Source organism: Bufo bufo, chromosome 7, assembly GCF_905171765.1.
Source record: "Bufo bufo chromosome 7, aBufBuf1.1, whole genome shotgun sequence".
Taxonomy (NCBI): Eukaryota; Metazoa; Chordata; class Amphibia; order Anura; family Bufonidae; genus Bufo; species Bufo bufo.
Genome location: NC_053395.1, coordinates 93,631,391 through 93,652,895, shown reverse-complemented (window position 1 = coordinate 93,652,895; position 21,505 = coordinate 93,631,391). Strand labels below are relative to the sequence as shown.

At 40.9% G+C, this 21,505-nt stretch overlaps 1 protein-coding gene across 1 annotated transcript in view; it reads left to right on the top strand.

Annotated features, from left to right (window-relative positions):
• Positions 1-21,505, top strand: part of DNAH7 (dynein axonemal heavy chain 7) — a 574,291-nt gene that overhangs the window by 503,510 nt on the left and 49,276 nt on the right. The window contains exons 56-58 of the mRNA XM_040440176.1: positions 3,831-3,992; positions 4,611-4,796; positions 6,029-6,166. Coding sequence (XP_040296110.1) covers positions 3,831-3,992; positions 4,611-4,796; positions 6,029-6,166 — 486 coding nt within the window. The remainder of the gene's footprint in view (positions 1-3,830; positions 3,993-4,610; positions 4,797-6,028; positions 6,167-21,505) is intronic.

The window sequence follows — 21,505 nt, the reverse complement described above, 5'->3', positions numbered from 1 at the left end:
TGCAGGTCCTTCTATTTTCATTCAGCAGGACCTGTTATGATGTCACAACGTGGTGATGTAATCGCAGGTCCTGCAGAAAGAAGAAGATACCGGCTGCACGATCAAGTAGATTAGGTGATTTTTTGAAAATAATTTTTAACCCCTCAATGGCCATTTTTTTTTTAGAGATGAGCAAATTTTTCAAAAATTCTATTCGCCGGTTCGCCTATTCTTTGGGGAAAAATTCGGTTCGATCCCAATTTTTTCCACGACGAATTGCGTTAAAAAATGGCTATTTCCTGGCTGCAGAAAGCCTTTATCGTGGTGTAGAACACTGTGCCTTGCAGTAACACGCATAGGGAGTCTGCTTTGGTAGTGAAATAATACTGTGAGTCCGTATGACATGCAGATAACGGGCGTCGCTCTTAGAATCGCTGCACACTTCACTTATTTGGGCAATCACGGGGCCGAAACTGACCAAATAACTCAAGTATCAACTTAGCCTTACAGGTCGATGTTAGCGCCAAGAAGAAGCACACTCCTTTTACACCATCGTCAGCTGATTCCACATAGATGTCTACAGAACCTGTTCTAAACGCTTATACAAGTAGAGCCCCCCTGACAGAGTGGAGAGGGTGTCAGCAGTAAGTTTGTGTCGTCTTCACTGATTAATTTGCCCTTCCTCTGATCCGTCAGAACAATAACCCACAAAATACGGATCCTGTCTGTAGAGCATACGCCTTCATTCGGTCAGTATTTGCTCAATAATCCATCAGTATTGCTAATGCCAAAAAAACAGGAGTGGATCTAAAACAGAGATGACATGTGAATGGAATATTTGTATGTCTTCTGTGTTTTGTACCCACTCCTGCTTTTGGCTATTGTAACGGATCTCCTAGCACCCCGACCGGGTACCTCCGTCGATAAATGCTCCTAGTGCTTTCCGAGGACTCCAAGCACTCCACTTGACACCGTACGCACTGCAGACCCCACGAACCGCCGAAGCTTGGTTGAAGTCTCACCGTCTCCTACCCACCCTGGACCTACGACAAGGCTCAAGGCTCCAGTGGGTGAACCTCTCCTAAAACCAGAGAGCAGGAACAGCTCTTAAAAGAGCTAGTAGTTATAGCCAGGGGAGTATAGCAAATCTCCCAGCGTATAGCAATCCCCAGCGTCTATCAGTTACCCAAACATCAGCCTCAACATGATAAAGGGTAAAACAGGAACACTTTATTGAGGGCTACCCGCCCGTATTAATGCAGGTCCCCATCTGGTGGACATGCCCCTAGGGGACCAGAATGAAGACTGTGACACAGGACAGATATGCAGCACTGCAGGATACACAGAGACAATACATCCCCACAATGCATCATGGTTTCCTCCTCTCTGCCCTGGAGACACCCGAGGAGTAATCCAATAATCTCTCAAGACAAAGGGAAATCACCAATACACATGTGGGGACAACAGAACAGAAATCACCATTTAAACATACAATGTCACAACCCTTTTCAATACACAGACATTTAACATCCCAAAATGGCATGAATTAGACCAGGAGTTCAAGTTAGTTCAAGTCCTTTGTGAACAAATGAGGCCTGGCTGATGAGAGGGCCCATAATCCTGGGGCAAGAGGCCAGCAGCCAGGCCCCTCCAAAACCCAGTGGCGAGGTTGGTTTCGCCACAGCTATAAATCCTAATCCAATTCTGATGGGACCATACAGGCCTTACAGCTGCTACACAGACAGGATCCGTTGTGCGTCTCATTTTTTCTTCCTTCTGGCAGATCAGAAGAAAGGTCAAATAAATGATGATGTCAGCCAGGCCGAAAGCCAAAATAGTGGACCAGTCATGAAGTGGGGAGGGTGGGAACAGCATGAGACATCCACAGAGTGGACCTATGACATAGTGGTGAGGTGGAAGCAGTATGAGGAGACCACAGAGTGGCCCAATGACAGAGTCTGGAGGTGGCAGCAGCATCAGGAGGCCACAGAGTGGCACGGCGACGAGAGATTGCGGAGGTGGCAGCAACATGAGGCCACAGAGTAGCACAACGACGAGAGATTGTGGAGGTGGCAGCAGCATGAGGAGGCCAGAGTAGACCGACGACGAGAGATTGTGGAGGTGCCAGCAGCATGAGGAGGCCACAGAGTGGCACGACGACAAAGTGTTTAGGTGGCAGCAGCATGAGGAGGCCAAAGTAGCACGGCGACGAGAGATTGTGGAGGTGGCAGCAGCATGAGGAGGCCACAGAGTAGCACAACGACAAGAGATTGTGGAGGCGGCAGCAGCATGAGGAGGCCACAGAGTGGCCCGAAGAGTGAGAGATTTTGGAGGTGGAAGCAGCATGAGGAGGCCACAGAGTGGCTCAACAACAAAGTGTGGAGGTGTCAGCAGCATGAGGAGGCCAGAGTAGCACAACGACGAGAGATTGTGGAGGTGGCAGCAGCATGAGGAGGCCACAGAGTAGCACAATGAAGAGAGATTGTGGAGGTGGCAGCAGCATGAGGAAGCCACAGAGTGGCACGACGACGAGAGATTGTGGAGTTGGCAGCAGCATGAGGAGGCCACAGAGGGGCACGACGACTAGAGATTGTGGAGGTGGCAGCAGCATGAGGAGACCACAGAGTAGCACAACGAAGAGATTGTGGCGGTGGCAACAGCATGAGGAGGCCACAGAGTGGCACGACGATGAGAGATTGTGGAGGTGGCAGCAGCATGAGGAGGCCACTTTGTCTCTGCACGATTTAATAATACGCATTCCCTGGCACAAAAGGCTTGCCAAATTGATTGTCTGGGAATTTCCATCGAAGATTGGGATAATATATTGGCGAATTTAAGTTTACTTTCTTATAATTTTAATCAAGTTTTGGTTCCATTTAATATTACATATTTAATAAATTTAATTAAAAAAAACTAAGTGTTGCCTAAGACAGGAGAGAATTGGCCAGTCTTTTGGTTATTCGACGACATGGTTGTGATGGAGAAAGCATTCCAAAAAATTATTTCTCTCCACCTGTAGACGAATCCTGTCAAGATTGATGCAAGTGCGGTATCAGCTGCTCATCAAGCCAGATACTTCTGGGGGAACCTGCCTGGCATGAACAGGCCTCTAGTAGCTACAGACAATGAGAAGACAAAGCTTCAAGTTTGCTTGGAACCCGGAAGAGTAGTGAAGTTCATCAAGATTCAAACCATAACTACCAGCCCCTGGTCTCTTCGTCAGGGAAAACAACACAAAGTTCCCAGTCATCATGGATGGGAAGGAGGACATCCTGTGGTGCACAGAGATGGAGAGGGTCTTCGTATTCCCATCACACTATACGGACGTCTCAGAAATGAACCGCTGCTCCCGACAGAAGCTCCTGGGAAGGTCATGGAGCGTCCCGGTCATCCGGCATCTATTCGCCCCACTGAAAAAGCTTTGTAGTTTGGGTTCGCTCAAACCTATTTATGAGCTGTCAAAGAGATAAGAGCTATACATAGCCATCAGAACAGCAACATGAAACTGAAAGTTAGATATTGTGTAGCTAGGCTGAAACTTAACCATGTAGGAAAAAACCTGCAGAAAATTAGTAATAAAGGCCAATTGAAAAAAATAAGTTTTAGCCCAAAATGCAATCATAAAAAAAATTGTCTTCAAAGATGTTCATAGCATTTATGCATGTCACACTCTTTTTGTTTATATAAATTATACGGCATACCACAATCAAAAGTTACATTGAGTTTTAGTAATCTCACCTCATACATGTGATTAATATACCAACAATATTACATGAATAAATATTTCTGTACTTTCTGTACTGTGTAGTATCATACATGCTTCTCTCCAAGTTTGTAAATTTTTGTTTCAGCCGGAGTTCAAGAAACTGCTTTACGGACTATGTTTCTTCCATGCATTGGTTCAAGAAAGAAGGAAATTTGGCCCACTGGGATGGAATATTCCTTATGAATTTAACGAGACAGACATGAGAATTAGTGTTCAACAGCTACATATGTTTCTAAATCAATATGATGTAAGGATGTGAAAGAATTATTTATTGTTTGTTGCTACTATGTCATAGCTTTATTACTATACTCTGTAATAGTGATGTTATGTGTGGTCACCAAATGTCAGGTGTTAAGGGGCATTTCATCTGTCAGAATCAGATACATTAATTGCATTTTATGTTAAAACAGTTTTTAAAAAATTCTGAAGGAACAATCAGTGGTTGCAACTAGGATTATGCTGTCACTTGCTGATGTAGACCTTTAAATAAGAGAGTAGGGCCTATCCATAACTTCACTATCTATAACCATTTATATGGGCTCTGGTGGCCCCCTCGGCTTCCAAAAATTGTTATTTTTTGAGGGTGAAAAACAAGATGTCGTTTTTTTAGAAAACATATATGTGGATTTATTTTTAGTGATACGATCTTTTGCATGATACTTACATCAATCCCTAGTTAACTGCCCAAATATAGGTGGTCCTGCTGCTGGTTGCACTAGTGCAGCTAACTGTAGTTTGCTGTCATGAGGGCCTTTCTTTGACATTGTTATGGGCCCCTTGAACTGTAGATACACCACTAGTCTGGAGTAATCAGAATGTTTGTTTGTAATCATTATTGTTATAATTCATGTGTTTGTTACTACAGGAGGTACCCTATGATGCTCTAAGATACATGACAGGAGAGTGTAACTATGGAGGAAGAGTAACTGACAACTGGGATCGTCGGACACTTCGTAGCATTCTGAATAAATTCTATAACCCAGAAATTATTGAGAATGAAAATTACAAATTTGACTCAAGCAGCATTTACTATACACCTTCAGATGGAGATGTGAGCATATTTTTTTTATTTCTATTTTTATAATATTTTTAATATGCAACAATTTATAGTTAACATTTACAATATTTCTTTTTTACTGAACTACATATTATAATATATATCAATATTATAATTTTCATTCTAGTTGTATTTAATGCATTTATTTGTTTAATAGAATGTTTTAATTTTTAAGTAGTTTAGTGATGTTATTAAGAGAAACAAAACAAGTCTTGCAGGTATGACACCTTTTAGTGGTTAACAAAAATAGAAACAATGATGTTACGTAGCAAACTTTTGAGACAACTTCTGTCTCTCTGTCAGTTGTCTGGAAAGGTAAAATGTATCAAACCTGCAAGACTTATTTTGTTTCTCTTTATAAGAGCACTAAACTAGTTTTCTAGTGGCTAACATCGTACCACACTTTTTACTTGTTCTTATAATTTAAAAGTACATGTTTAGATTTGCTCTTTTAATCTGTTTAATGCAATTTTTTTCTCTTGTTTTTATTTGTGTTAACATTTTTTGAATATTGGCATTATAATTTTTCATGTCTCATGGAAATGCATAGTGCCAGTTCTCTGATATAGTGTTTTGTATTTCTGTTAACTAAAATTCTATGGTAATAGTGCTGCAGTTATGTGAAATTCAAAAGATGTATTTACCCTCTTGGTGCTCTCAAAAGAATATACATATACCAGCACTTACATTGAAAATGCACAGAGCAGAGGTTTTGTAACAGTATCTGTCTGTCAGCCATCACTTCACATTCCCTAACAAGCCCACAAGTCTATTTATCCCAGAAAAATTCATCATGTGCACTGGTGTTATGGTGCAGCGATATTAACCATTTGATTCACTCAACCAAAAAGATTTTTGCTGTACAGAGATAATGAAATGCCCTTATACTGTCAGTGAATGTATCAGCTATTCTATTTTATGATTTTAAATCTTCAGAAATGATTTACATCCAGGGACTAGGTCACATTACCAAATTTAGTGACATATATTCAATTATTCAGATCAATTAACTAGATTCACAAAAGAGGAGGAAGAAAGCTTTTCATATTTTAATGCTCATTCTTTAACACTGTAGTGCAGATTATGTATCTTTGACATGTCTTGTACTTTTCTTATAAGATGCCGTAGATAATGGGAAGATGATAATGGTTTTAAGATTGTTTAAGTCTCATAAATATAAATTGAAGTTTTGACCTTTTTTAACAGTGCATTTTTTTTTCTTTCAGTACAACCATTATATAGAATATACAAAGACACTCCCTCTGAACTCTTCCCCTGAGATTTTTGGTATGAATGCTAATGCTGACATTACCAAAGATCAGTCTGAAACACAGCAGTTGTTTGATAGCATCCTTCTAACTCAGGTATGACACTGGAAAATACAGAACTAATCTCAAAATCAAACCCACTTGGAAAATTATTTTGTTCTTTTTTATTTTGTCACAAAATCTGTAATTGTTTTTTATTTGAAGGGAGATGTATAATATCAGTATTTGTTTATTACTAAAGGGGTTTTCATAGAATCCCCCCAAAAAAGGCAGAGATGCGGTTATGATAATAAAACAAATATTTATGCAGTACTTATCTTCTGAGACCCCTTTGTTCCTTTGCCACTGTTCCTATCCTCCCCGTCACTGCAGATATCACATAAAATTGTGGCTGCTGCAGGGACATGCTGTATACCAAATGTTACTGGCCTCAACGGTATACGGTATGAGACCAGTGAGGCCAGTTATTGGCTGCAGCAATCACATGCAGTATACAGACTCGTTACAGGTGCAGTCAGAACTATAAAGCCTGGCAGGGAGGATGGACCGGTGGGTTGAAACGTAGGGGGTTTGGGACGATTAAATAATTTTTTATTATTATCAGTGTCCCTGTTTTTAAAAAAACATCTTGGACAACTGATTTAAGATTAAATTGTGGCTCTACCTTTAAGCAAATTGTTAAGACGATAACTCTTTAACAGAATGTTATTTATATTAGAGTGTTCCATAAAGAGTTTAGGAAGTTCTGCAGGTAAGCTTCTTGCTATAGACTTTGAAAGACTTACATTATTAAAGGGAACCTGCATCAGGAATTTGTCTCACAACCCACTAACAACCTGTTATCTAGGACAGCAACAGTTTCCCAATGATGTTCTTTTATTTTCTTGCAAGTGTGGCTTCATGCAGAAAAAGAAGATTGAAGACTGCATTCTTGTGCTCTGTATATAGTCATAGGGGTGCAACCATTCTCCAGAGAGGTCTCCCTCCTGATTTGGCTGACATCCTGGAGGCCAGGTACATCATCACAAGCCACCTTCATCAGTGAATTCTCAGTGTGCAGATGAAACTGAGGGCAGTGCACTTTGCTTCACTGTGCATGTGCCGAATGTGTTTTGTAATGATATAAAAACCCTGCAGGTTATAAAGCCAAGAGCGATACCAACCAGCCTAACTTCTACAGAGAATTGTCCCATCCTCATGACAGGTGCAGGTATACAGTCTTCAGACTTTTTTTTTCGGTGTGATGCAGGACCTGCCAGAACATAAAATGATACCATTGTGAACCTGTTACCCTCCTAGGTCAGTGGCAGTTTAGGGGCCCAATTCCTTATGTCAAGTTCCCTTTAAAAGGGTTGTCTGCTTCTGCGGACAAATAAACTGTCAGCAATGAGATATAATTTGCTGGGGGAATCTCGTTGCAAGTGTTCTTTTCATCTGTAGTGTCACCTCAGGACAAATAAAGCATCACATTGTGTACACTCAAAATAATGGACATACTGTGATATGCATGGACACCCTGATTCTTTCAGAGTGAGACACATTTTTTGTAGCTAGTATAGAGAGGCTAATTGGCTTATGAAAGATTCCAACTGATGGACATTAACTCAGAATGCTTCAATAGGGTAGTTCAAATGGGTTTTCTTAACCAGAAAAATAATGTAAAGTTTATTTTAGAGCAACTGGGCCACATGTACCAAAGTTGTGCACCATGTTTCTCTTACAAAAGTCGCACATTTTTGAGCAGATATCATTCCACATAAAAATGTGTGATATTTAACAATTCTCTCAGATATCCGGACAAAGCTTAGAGGAAGAAGACAGGCCATATTGGCCTAACAAACTTACAATACTTTATGCCAGAAAACTACCATAATTTACAACTGAAATGCCAGCTCATTGCTGGCATCGATTTTAGTTGCTGGAGCCTGGACAGTACAAGATGCCACAAACCTTTTAATAAATTTTGTGCCTCTTATGGACTTCCCCACCACTCTTTAGTAAATGTGCCCCACTGTCTGCAGATGCAGAAAAATAGTAAAAATCACTAATGCCTCTTAGAACCAGACCATGGAGTAGAGGTATTTTTTACTAAAACTAGTAACCCTGTTAAATATGTTTTCTTTTTTCATCTAAAAGAAGCAAAATATTGCATCTGTAGGTCTAGTTTTTCAAATATTGAATAAATTGCTTCACTCTGATCTAAGCCAATCAATTTTCTCCTTCTTCACATTGGCTAATTGGCAGTTTCAGGGAAATGATTATTGATGCTATCACAATATGCAGCCCATCTGACTATTAAGTGAGGATGTAGAAACAATTTGCAGTCTCTTTCTTTTTTATGTGCATGTCATGGCAGAGGCTTGCTTACTGTAACTCTATGTTGGCTTTATGTTGCATCTGTCTGATGATCAAACATAAGAATTCACTTCCAGTTCTATTGCTTTTAACTGAACATTTTTTTTCTTTTAAGAGTGATAGTAGAGTAAGTAAAATGTATCAGATTTACAGTACAGACCAAAAGTTTGGACACACCTTCTCATTCAAAGAGTTTTCTTTATTTTCATGACTATGGAAATTGTAGATTCACACTGAAGGCATCAAAACTATGAATTAACACATGTGGAATTATATACATAACAAACAAGTGTGAAACAACTGAAAATATGTCATATTCTAGGTTCTTCAAAGTAGCCACCTTTTGCTTTGATTACTGCTTTGCACACTCTTGGCATTCTCTTGATGAGCTTCAAGAGGTAGTCTCCTGAAATGGTTTTCACTTCACAGGTGTGCCCTGTCAGGTTTAATAAGTGGAATTTCTTGCCTTATAAATGGGGTTGGGACCATCAGTGGCGTTGAGGAGAAGTCAGGTGGATACACAGCTGTCCTACTGAATAGACTGTTAGAATTTGTATTATGGCAAGAAAAAAGCAGCTAAGTAAAGAAAAACTAGTGGCCATCATTACTTTAAGAAATGAAGGTCAGTCAGTCAGCCGAAAAATTGGGAAAACTTTGAAAGTAAGGGCTATTTGACCATGAAGGAGAGTGATGGGGTGCTGCGCCAGATGACCTGGCCTCCACAGTCACCGGACCTGAACCCAATCGAGATGGTTTGGGGTGAGCTGGACCGCAGAGTGAAGGCAAAAGGGCCAACAAGTGCTAAGCATCTCTGGGAACTCCTTCAAGACTGTTGGAAGACCATTTCAGGGGACTACCTCTTGAAGCTCATCGAGAGAATGCCAAGAGTGTGCAAAGCAGTAATCAAAGCAAAAGGTGGCTACTTTGAAGAACCTAGAATATGACATATTTTCAGTTGTTTCACACTTGTTTGTTATGTATATAATTCCACATGTGTTAATTCATAGTTTTGATGCCTTCATAGTCATGAAAATAAAGAAAACTCTTTGAATGAGAAGGTGTGTCCAAACTTTTGGTCTGTACTGTATGTATTTTAGATATCCTTTGTAGAATTTCTATTTCCTTAGTTACAAAATGATGGCAAGAGGTTTTTGGCAATCAATCGATTTAATGTACATCCATAGATTTTCTGGCAGATTACACAGTATAAAATTCATAGCATCTAACCAGATCAGTTCCCTGTCACTAACACCATTATTAAGAGTCACCGTATTTTTTGGCCTGTAGGACTAAGTTTAGACAACAGAAAATTAGAAAAAAATATTTTCTACTTATTCAACTTTCCTTGGTAGTTTAATGAAGTGGAAGGTTTAAAAAAAAACATGAATAGATACAGTCCTAATCAAAAGTTTAAGACCACTTGAAAAATGGCAAAAAAATCATATTTAGCATGGCTGGATCTTAACAAGGTTCCAAGTAGAGCTTCAACATGCAACAAGAAGAAATGGGAGTGAGACAAAACATTTTTTGAGCATTCAATTTACTGAAAACAACGAATAAACTGAAACAGGCTGTTTTTCAGCTGATCAAAAGTTTAGGACCACACCTCCAAAAAAAAACGAAACCCCCCCAAAACAGAAATCCAACTTACAAACATGAACTCAGTAATGAGTAGCTCCGCCGTTATTGTTTATCACTTCAAAAATTCGTTTCAGCATGCTTGATGCAAGCGTTTCCATGAGGTGAGTGGGAATATTTCTCCAAGTGGTGAAGACGGCCGCACGAAGGCCATCTACTGTCTGGAACTGTTGTCCATTTTTGTAAACTTCCCTTGCCATCCATCCCCAAAGGTTCTCAATTGGATTTAGATCAGGGGAACACGCAGGATGGGCCAAAAGAGTGATGTTATTCTCCTGGAAGAAGTCCCTTGTCCTGCGGGCATTGTGTACTGTACTGTTGTCCTGTTGAAAAACCCAGTCGTTACCACACAGACGAGGGCCCTCAGTCATGAGGAATGCTCTCTGCAACATCTGGACATAGCCAGCGGCCGTTTGACGCCCCTGCACTTCCTGAAGCTCCATTGTTCCACTGAAGGAAAAAGCACCCCAGACCATTATGGCGCCCCCTCCACTGTGGCGCCTAGAAAACATCTCATCTTCCACCTTTGAATGTCCCATGTTTGGTGCTCTCTTGCAAAGTCCAAACGAGCAGTTCTGTGGCGTTTAACCCCTTAAGGACTCAGCCCTATTTCACCTTAAGGACTTGGCCATTTTCTGCAAATCTGACCAGTGTCACTTTAAGTGCTGATAACTTTAAAACGCTTTGACTTATCCGGGCCGTTCTGAGATTGTTTTTTCGTCACATATTGTACTTCATGACACTGCTAAAATTGGGTCAAAAAAGTAAATTTTTTTCCATAAAAAAATACCATATTTACCAAAAATTTTGAAAAATTAGCAAATTTCAAAGTTTCAGTTTCTCTACTTCTGTAATATACATGGTAATACCCCCAAAAATTGTGATGACTTTACATTCCCCATATGTCTACTTCATGTTTGTAGCATTTTGGGAATGATATTTTATTTTTTGGGGATGTTACAAGGCTTAGAAGTTTAGAAGCAAATCTTTTTATTTTTTAGAAATTTACAAAAACTCAATTTTTAAGGACCACTACAGGTCTGAAGTCACTTTGCGAGGCTTACATAATAGAAACCGCCCAAAAATGACCCCATTCTATAAACTACACCCCTCAAGGTATTCAAAACTGATTTTACAAACTTCGTTAACCCTTTAGGTGTTGCACAAGAGTTATTAGCAAATGGGGATGACATTTGAGAATTTCATTTTTTTGCCTAATTTTCCATTTTAACCCATTTTTTCCACTAACAAAGCAAGGGTTAACAGCCAAACAAGACTGTATCTTTATTGCCCTGACTGCCGTTTACAGAAACACCCCATATGTGGCCGTAAACTACTGTACAGCCACACAGCGGGGCGTAGAGTGAAAGGTGTGCCATTTGGTTTTTGGAAGCCAGATTTTGCTGGACTGTTTTTTTTACGCCTGGTCCCATTTGAAGCCCCCCTGATGCACCCCTAGAGTATAAACTCCATAAAAGTGACCCCATCTAAGAAACTACACCCCTCAAGGTATTCAAAACTGATTTTACAAACTTTGTTAACCCTTTAGGTGTTGCACAAGATTTAATGGAAAATAGAGATACAATTTCAAAATTTCACTTTTTTGGCAGATTTTCCATTTTAATATTTTTTTTCCAGTTACAAAGCAAGGGTTAACAGCCAAACAAAATTCATTATTTATGGCCCTGATTCTGTAGTTTACAGAAACACCCCATATGTGGTCGTAAACCGCTGTACGGGCACACGGCAGGGCGCAGAAGGAAAGGAATGCCATACGGTTTTTGGAAGGCAGATTTTGCTGGACTGTTTTTTTTGACACCATGTCCCATTTGAAGCCCCCCTGATGCACCCCTAGAGTAGAAACTCCAAAAAAGTGACCCCATTTTAGAAACTACGGGATAGGGTGGCAGTTTTGTTGGTACTAGTTTAGGGTACATATGATTTTTGGTTGCTCTATATTACACTTTTTTGTGCGGCAAGGTAACAAGAAAAAGATTTTTTTGGCACGTTTTTATTTTTTGTTATTTACAACATTCATCTGACAGGTTAGATCATGTGGTAATTTTATAGAGCAGGTTGTCACGGACGTGGCGATACCTAATATGTATACAATTTTTATTATTTATGTAAGTTTTACACAATGATTTCATTTTTAAAACAAAACAAATGTTTTAGTGTCTCCATAGTCTAAGAGCCAAAGTTTTTTCAGTTTTTGGGCGATTATCTTAAGTAGGGTCTCATTTTTTGCGGGATGAGATGACTGTTTGATTGGCACTATTTTGGGGTGCATATGACTTTTTGATCGCTTGTTATTACACTTTTTGTGACGTAAGATGACAAAAAATAGCTTTTTTTACACCGTTTTTATTTTAATTTTTTTTACGGTGGTCACCTGAGGGGTTAGGTCATGTGATATTTTTATAGAGCCGATCGATACGGACGCGTCGATACCTAATATGTATACTTTTTTTTATTTATTTAAGTTTTACACAATGATTTCATTTTTGAAACAAAAAAAATCATGTTTTAGTGTTTCCATAGTCTAAGAGCCATAGTTTTTTCAGTTTTTGGGCGATTATCTTGGGTAGGGTATGATTTTTGCGGGTTGAGATGACGGTTTGATTGGTACTATTTTGGCGTACATGCGACTTTTTTGATCACTTTTATTACCTTTTTTGGGAAGTAAGATGGGCAAAATTTCAATTTTCTCATAGTTTTTATTTTTTTATTTTTATGGCGTTCACCGTGCGGGTAAAGTAACATGACCGTTTTATAGATCAGGTCGTTACGGACGCGGTGATACCAAACATGTGTAGGGAATTTTCTTTTTTTCATTTTTAATCAGTGATAAATGTGTTTTTAGATTTTTACTTTTTTTTTCACTTTTTTACCCTTTTTTTTGACCCAGACCCACTTGGTTCTTGAAGATCCAGTGGGTCTGATGTCTGTATAATACAGTACAGTACAATATATATTGTATTGTACTGTATTTTACTTACACTTTGTCTGAACAGATCTCTGCCTTTAGCACAGATGGGTGGTGACCATGGCGGCCATTTTGAAGTCGGCCATTTTGAATCCAACTTTTGTTTTTTCAATAGGAAGAGGGTCATGTGACACATCAAACTTATTGGGAATTTCACAAGAAAAACAATGGTGTGCTTGGTTTTAACGTAACTTTATTCTTTCATGAGTTATTTACAAGTTTCTGACCACTTATAAAATGTGTTCAATGTGCTGCCCATTGTGTTGGATTGTCAATGCAACCTTCTTCTCCCACTCTTCACACACTGATAGCAACACCGCAGGAGAAATGCTAGCACAGGCTTCCAGTATCCGTAGTTTCAGGTGCTGCACATCTCGTATCTTCACAGCATAGACAATTGCCTTCAGATGACCCCAAAGATAAAAGTCTAAGGGGGTCAGATCGGGAGACCTTGGGGGCCATTCAACTGGCCCACGACGACCAATCCACCCAAAAAATTATAAAGAGCCACCCAAAGTATACCCAATAAGTGCCTATAATATTAGGAAAAACTCTCAGGGGAGGATTGCATTAACCCCTTTCCAGCTGGCTTAGGTCACAAACAGCTGAAGGGGGAGGGCTGCTTTAACTTATATCTCTGGGTTGGGAGCAGCAATAGAAATGGTTCTGTTCTTGTATAAAACCTATTTTCACTTTCAACTGCTATCATTTCCGACCTGATTTATAACAGCTATATCTCCCGATGTAGTGCAGATAATGCTGATCTTTATTTAAAGCTTAAATGGTCAGCTTTCAAACAAAAACTAAAAATATTATTATAGAATGTGTCATTCCAAAAGGAGAAATTCTGCCTTGGACCAGTCAAAAATTAGTTAGAAATGTATCATTCTGTGTTGCTTCTGGATGATAACCAATTGGTCCATCCTGAAAATATGGATGAGTGTGAATGTAGTGATTCATATAACTCTGACCAATGACTGCATTCAATATTGGTATGGCACACTTTTAAGTTAATTTTGGCTCAACAGCTAGTGATGAGCAAAGTTATGAAAGAGATTCGATTCATGATGAATTACTTTGTCACGAAGCGCATGCCTTTGTATGTAGCGGGTGTAATCATTAAAAACGGCAATCGCCCCACCCCCCCATCATTGAACTCTTCAGATGCGTTCATCGCTGGTGGCGGCATCTGATGCTACAATTGAGGGCTTTAAGGGGTTAATCAGGTTAAAATAAAAACATACTCACCTTATCCATTTGCTCACAGAGAGGCCGTCGCAGGCCATATTGATTGATATCACATCACACACAGATTTTGCGTGGTATCTTCAAGATGGCCGCGACTGCCTCTCTGCGAGAAAATAGATGAGGTATATTTTTTTATCAGATATTTTTTATTGAAGATTTTAAATTTTAAACACAGACAAAACACTGTCCACCCAATTCCCCCCTCCCCCCAACATAACCCCTTGAGACAAGAGCATAAAAACATAAACATAAAAATAATTTTGTATCACATGGTCTGACACTTCAGTACAGTACAATAATTTTACACATTTAAATGTTTCAAATCAGTGTAGCATAGTTTCAGCAATATGGCACATTCTACAAGATCACTTATTCAGGTTCCCTTGTTATGTGACCCCTTCATCCTGGAGCGTTCATTTTCCTAGACTACCCTTTCAATATCCCATTCCCATTATATTATTTCTCCTCTCTCACCTTTCCTTCCTACATACCTCTCATATATTCCTCATTCAATCCCACATTCACTCCCTTACGTTTGTAGATTATAATGTTGAATCCAAGGTGACCATATCTTTTCAAATTTTTTCACACAGTTCTTCTTTTGGTATACATAGTTTTCTAGGCTAATCAGTACATGCACTTTTTTTTACCCATTCATCCACTGTTGGTGGTTGAACATCTATCCAGTGGAAAGCAATTAACTTCCTAGCTTGATAAAGGATTCTTATTATAGCTAGTCTCCTTTCAGGCACCAATCCTGGTACCTCCACGCACCCCAAAACACACTGCGCAATATCCATACTAAGTTCAACATCCAAAACCATTTTCACAGTCCCCACTACCCCACTCCAGTACCTTCTTAGCCTAGGACAGTTCCACATCAGATGGATAAGGTCAGCATTCGTCACACCACACCTCGGGCAGCAGTCATCCGCTCTGTACCCCATTCTTTTCAATAGGACAGGTGTTTTGTATACTCTGTGCAGCCAGCAATAGGAGTTGCGATACCCTTTGAGCTTCGCTCACCGCTACTTGTGTGAACTCCTCCAATACAGTATCCCATTGCTCCTCAGTCAAATCAGGGACATCTTTCCTCCATTTATCATAAAGCAGGAATTCCTGTCTTTTAAATTGCGATTCCATAAGACATGCATAATTAAGGGATATTACTCCCGCTGTACCTCCCCCAGATTTTACCAAGTCTACTATTGAATTTTTCTTTGCAGGACGTACTGCCCCTACCTGTTCTTGAGCGCGTAGAGCGTGCCTAAGTTGCAAATAAAGATAAAATTGGGATTTCTGCAATCCAAATTCCTGCTGTAACCCTGAAAATTCCTTAAGGACATCATTGTCAAAGAGTTGACACATATATTTAAGCCCAGAATCAGCCCATGCCTTGATCCCTTTAACTTTATTCACCTCTGCGTACATATAATTTGGCCAGAGAGGAGTGATATCAGAGTAGCCCTGTATCCCTATTATTTCCCTGACCTTCCACCACATTTTATGAATGGCGCGCAATATCGGATAATTACCACCTAATGCATGGAAAGTACCCTCCTCCAGAGCAGATCTCAAATTTTTACATCCTACCAATGACTGAATAATTCTACTAGCAGTTCCCAAGCCATCCGTCGATTCCCATCCCCTCATATGCTGCATTTGTGCCGCCAGGTAATACATCCACGGATCCGGAACCCCCAGGCCTCCATTAGTCTTTGGTCTACATAGAGTTGCCAGCTTGATGCGAGGTGTTCCCTTCTTCCATATAAGGTCCCTGAAAATAGCATTAATTACATAAAAGATCCTCAGGGGAAGCCATACCGGAGAGTTGTGCAGCACATAGAGAAGCTGTTGCATCAGTATCATTTTAACTAGATTTGCTCTACCTATAATGGATAACTGCAGTTTTGTCCAGGCATTCACCTTCTGTCTAAACTTCTGGAGAAGAGGGGAGATGTTCAGCTTTTCAAAATCTAGATCATTGCAAGAGATCTGAATGCCCAGATATTTGAAAGAGTGTACAACCTGTAGGCCCTCTTCCCAAGAGTCCTCGACATCTATGCCCTCCTTCAGTGGCATCAGCACGGACTTAGTCCAGTTGATACATAAACCTGACATTTTCCCAAACCCATTAATAACTTCCATCGCTACCGGGAGAGAGGTTCTCCAATCATCCATAAATAACAACAAATCATCTGCATATAATGCCACTTTCTCCTCTAAGGAGCCATACTTAAAGCCTCTAATCCCTGCAGAAGATCTGATAGCTTCAGCTAGAGGTTCGATTGCAATTGCAAATAGCAGAGGCGATAAGGGGCAACCCTGCCTCGTCCCCCTATATAATGTGAAGCTATCTGATAAATTGCCATTTACCCTAATCCTAGCCGATGGCTTGTCATATAAAAGCTGAATCCACCCTATGAAAGATTGGCCAAACCCTAGCTTCCTCAGTACCTTCCACAAGTATTCCCATTCTACACTATCAAATGCTTTGGCCACATCAAGAGATGCGACCGCCGCATCCGAAGCACGTCCCTTACTCTGAATATTTAAGTATAGGCGCCTGATGTTAACTGCCGTAGACATGTTTGGCATAAATCCAGCCTGGTCCGGGTGAATAAGATTGGATATAGTCTGGTTCAGACGATTAGCTAAAACCTTAGCCAGGATTTTAATATCCACCTGAAGCAGTGATATCGGTCTATAGGACTCGGCCTCCTGTATGTCTTTGCCCGCCTTTGGAAGGACAACAATCGTCGCCTCAGTCATACTGGGGGGCAGTTTTTTCTGTATCATCGCCTCCTTGAAGACCTCTAACAACTGAGACAGCATGACTGAGGCAAATCGTTTGTATATCTCCGCCGGTAACCCATCACCTCCTGGAGCCTTATTGTTAGACATATTTGATAGCGCCACCTCCAACTCAGTAATTGTTATAGGAGAGTCCAATTTACTACGCTGATCAGGGGTAAGGGTAGGCATGTGAAGCCCATCCAAGAATAAGTCTATTTCTTCATCTGAGGCTGCCAGGCGAGACATATACAGGTTAGAGTAAAATCCCTTCATAATCTCCAGTATTTGCTCCGGATTACTACACAAATTCCCATCTGTATCCTTGAGGGCCGCTATATAACTGGGGGGTCGCTGTGCCCTAGATACCAGAGCCAGCATTCTTCCCGTCTTCTCTCCTTCTTCATAGTATACTTGTTTTTGGAAGAATTGCTTGTTTTTGGCAATATGTAGCAGCCTGTCATTTAACTCCTTTTGCGCCCCCTTCCACAATTCTCTACACCTATCGTCCGGTGTTTTCACATAGTTAGCTTCAGTTATTTCCACCGCCCGTATTAAAGCCTGGACCTTAGCTTTGGTTTCACTCTTTTTCCTACTAATTTGAGCTATAAGCAACCCTCGCATGAAAGCCTTCATGGCATCCCATACTATTGAGCTAGTAGTGGTAGGCAAATTAATCCTAAAGAATTCCTCTAGTTGTTCCTTAATACTACTCACTTCTGGCAGGACAGATAACCAGAAGGGATTAAATGCCCACATCATTCCTTGTCCTATTCTAGCGGGCCTAAAAGCAGCGGAGACCATCAAATGGGAATGATCCGTCAGCCGACGCGGAAGATAAGCAATTTTTTGTATTAATCTCCCCATTTCAGAGTTTACTAGTGCCAGATCAATCCTGGACAGCGAGCCAAATGTACTGGAACAACATGAGTATTGCCTCTCCTGCAGATTTCTCTCTCTCCATATATCTATTAGGGACACTTCTTGTATGAGTCTTCCAAATGTGGTATATTCTCCCGGGGAGTCCCTTTCCGTTGCCCCCACCCTATCAATGTCAGGGCTTACTACATTGTTAAAATCCCCTAGTATGATGGTTGGCACCCCTGGGAAATCCGTCATGAAAGCTAAAACCTTCCTGATCACTAACGGAGAGCATGGGGGCGGGATATACACTCCACATATCACACACGGCTGGTTATAGAGTGTACCATATAAGCACACATAACACCCATCAGCATCCACTTTGCTAGAAATACAGCAAAACGGAATGCTTCTATGTATCAAGACACTGACTCCTCTAGCATACGTAGAATACGTGGAATGAAACCCCATCCCCACCCAGGCCAGCTTAAGCAAGTGTACCTGCTCCGGCAGCAAGTGTGTCTCCTGTAGGCAGCATATGAGAGGATGTAACGGACGGACGCTTTCCAGAACCGCCTTCCTTTTATTTTTTTCCTTGATTCCCCGAACATTCCAGCTAAGGAAATTAATGCAATTAGCCATTAGTATTAGAAGACAATCTCCTGTATACCGATTTAGACACACTCTGTACCACAATATCTTTTTCTCTTTGCCCCAGAGAGAGGCACACCCCCATCCATACCACACTCAACCAGCCATATTGCCAGTCATAACCAGAATTACCCTGTCTCATAACATTCCCCAACCCTCCCCAAAGTTGTAAACTTGCCATTAGCTGGCAAAACACTATAAAGAACTACGGTTGCCTGAGCTAACCGATTGGTTCCACCCCTCGCCCAAGTACAAGGCCTGTGGAAAAATACTGCACCAATTGGTGAGATCAGCAGAACACCGGCCAATAACCGGTATTAGCCGGAGGAGCGTAGTCAGAACTGACTACTAGTAGTATTTTATCAATGTGAACACTTGAAAGAACTGTTACACACACACTTATTATAACCAATCGCCCTCTAGCTTCCCGCATCTTACCCGGTAAGACATAACATAACTACCACAAGTAAGAAATGTAGTACTTTGCCCGTGATATCTTGATCAACAATCGGGTATAAAACAAGGCAAAGCAGTCATGTCTATATCTATGGCAGCGCATCAGCATATAAATTCACCGCAATATACTGCAATATACGGTCATTACAGCCTGGCATATCACTTTCCCTTCCCCCTCTTTTCTCCTTAGCCCACCTAGCAAGGAAGATCTATAGATAACATTTAGAAAGAGAGGGAAGACAGAACATAGAAAAGGCATTCAAATAATCACTTGCAGAGTGAAAACTGAGTCCCATTAGTTAGGGGGTTGGAGCTCCATCTTGATCTGACGTTCATTTCTATCCAACCATTTTGCCGCTTACCTAGGATCTTCAAAGAAACTGGTAGTATTCAGAGCCACTACTCGCAATCTAGCTGGATATAACATAGAGTATGGGACCCCCAGATTTCTCAGTCTCTTTTTAACTTCTAAAAAGCGAGCCCTCCTTTTTTGAACTTCCATGGAGTAGTCCGGGAACAATGAGATTCTGTGACCATCAATGGAAAGGTCTTGTAGCTCCCTGGCCTTGCGCAGGAGGACATCTCGGTCTCTGTAATGTAATAACTTGGCCAGGACCGTTCTCGGCGGTGCTCCTGGGGGCAAAGGCCTAGTTGGCACCCAATGAGCGCGTTCGACTGCAAACAGTGGAGTTATTGCGTCTTGCCCCACGTTCTCCTTCAGCCATGCCTCAAAATATTCGGTGGGATTTCTCCCTTCCACCTTCTCAGGTACTCCTACAATGCGAACATTATTGCGGCGCAGACGGTTCTCCATATCGTCCTGCTTAGCCATTATAACATTTAACAATCTGGAGTGTTCAGCAGTGTCCCTCTTTAGAGGCTGTACCTCATCCTCCACCTCTCCCACTCTATCCTCTAGAGCTGTGGTGCGTTCAGCCAGTTTTCTGAAGTCATGTCTTATAATAGAAATGTCCTCTTTAATGGCACCTACCTGGATCGATAGTGCACTCAGGGACTTGCCGCATTTAGAGATAGCATGTAGCACATCCTTTAATGTGGGTTCCCCAGATTCCGAATCACCAGTTTAACGCTCCAGCTCCTCTCCATTCACTTGTAAAGCTGCATACCTGTTGGCGCTCTGCCGCGTTGTAGTGGCGGGAACCCGCTCTTCATGGTCTGAGTCGTCCCCTTGATCCGGTGGCACTTCATCCTGACTCCCCTGGCGCAGTCTGTTGTTGGCAGCCTGAGAGGATCTCACGAATTGACTCCGCTTCACCGCTGTTTCTTTCTGCAACTCTGCAGTGCGATCTCGCCGCTTCGGCGTGCTCAGCCCAGCGCCATCTTGGGACTCCTTATCAGTCCCTCTGCCTTCTCTTTTCCTTGACATGCCTGCTTCTCCCGCTGACCAAAGCCTCAGTCTCGGTTACCGCACTAATCTGCGCTGATCCCCGACTGTTCAGGCTTAATATCTCCGCTGAAATCAGGGTAAATTCAGGATTAATGGCCGGGCAGATGCGGGAGCTCTCGCAGCGTGCGACCGCTCACATGCCTAGCAAGCCACGCCCTGTCATGAGGTATGTATTTTTGTTTTTTTTCTACATCCATTTCAGGAAAAATTGATTCATTACCACCAAGCGCAAGAAAATTTGGCTTTGCAGCTAATCAAATTTTTCCTTAAATTCGGATCAAAGTCAGTTTAGCTTCAATTGGCTCAACTAACCATAGCCAACAGCCTTTACAAAATTCTAGTATATATTACCCTGCCCCTGGGGCGCTGTTACTGTGTCTTTCCATGATTTCTGTCTATGCACTTTTATTTCTGTATTTTCTTTATGTTTAAATTTTTTGTCAATTTATTTTAAATTATTAAAACATTTGAAGAAGAAAAAATGAATTTAGTAGTTGCATAGTGACAGAAATTTGCAGCATGGGTGTTTACAACACTTGTCAAAGTTCACAATCAATTAGAATTTAAACTGATTCCAGTTTTTCAGTTTATAAATAGGAGAGGATGCATGCAGACATGATAAAGTTACTTTTATAAATTAAACCATAATTTGAACTGTAATAGCAATCTGCACAGGTTAAACTGTGGATAATTTTACATCATATTAAGAGTTCATCTTTCAGTACTCTTTAATGAATGATGCTAATAATAGGAAATTATGATTGCAGCTCCCTCTTGACACAGTAGCTGTGAGATAATAGCTGTGCTAACTTAAAACTTAGGTGGCGGCTTATTTAACACTACAGACTACTACAAAATATACCATTCTCTGGTTTATACTGGATACATGAGGTGGTGGTATACTACACATTACTGAAAATATACTAGTCTATGGTTTTTCTGCATGAGGTCTGGTATACACCCATTATAGGAGGTTATTCTCTTGACATGTAGGCTAAGGCTGTTTTTCATTAACTACAGTTGAGGTAAATCTTTTCAG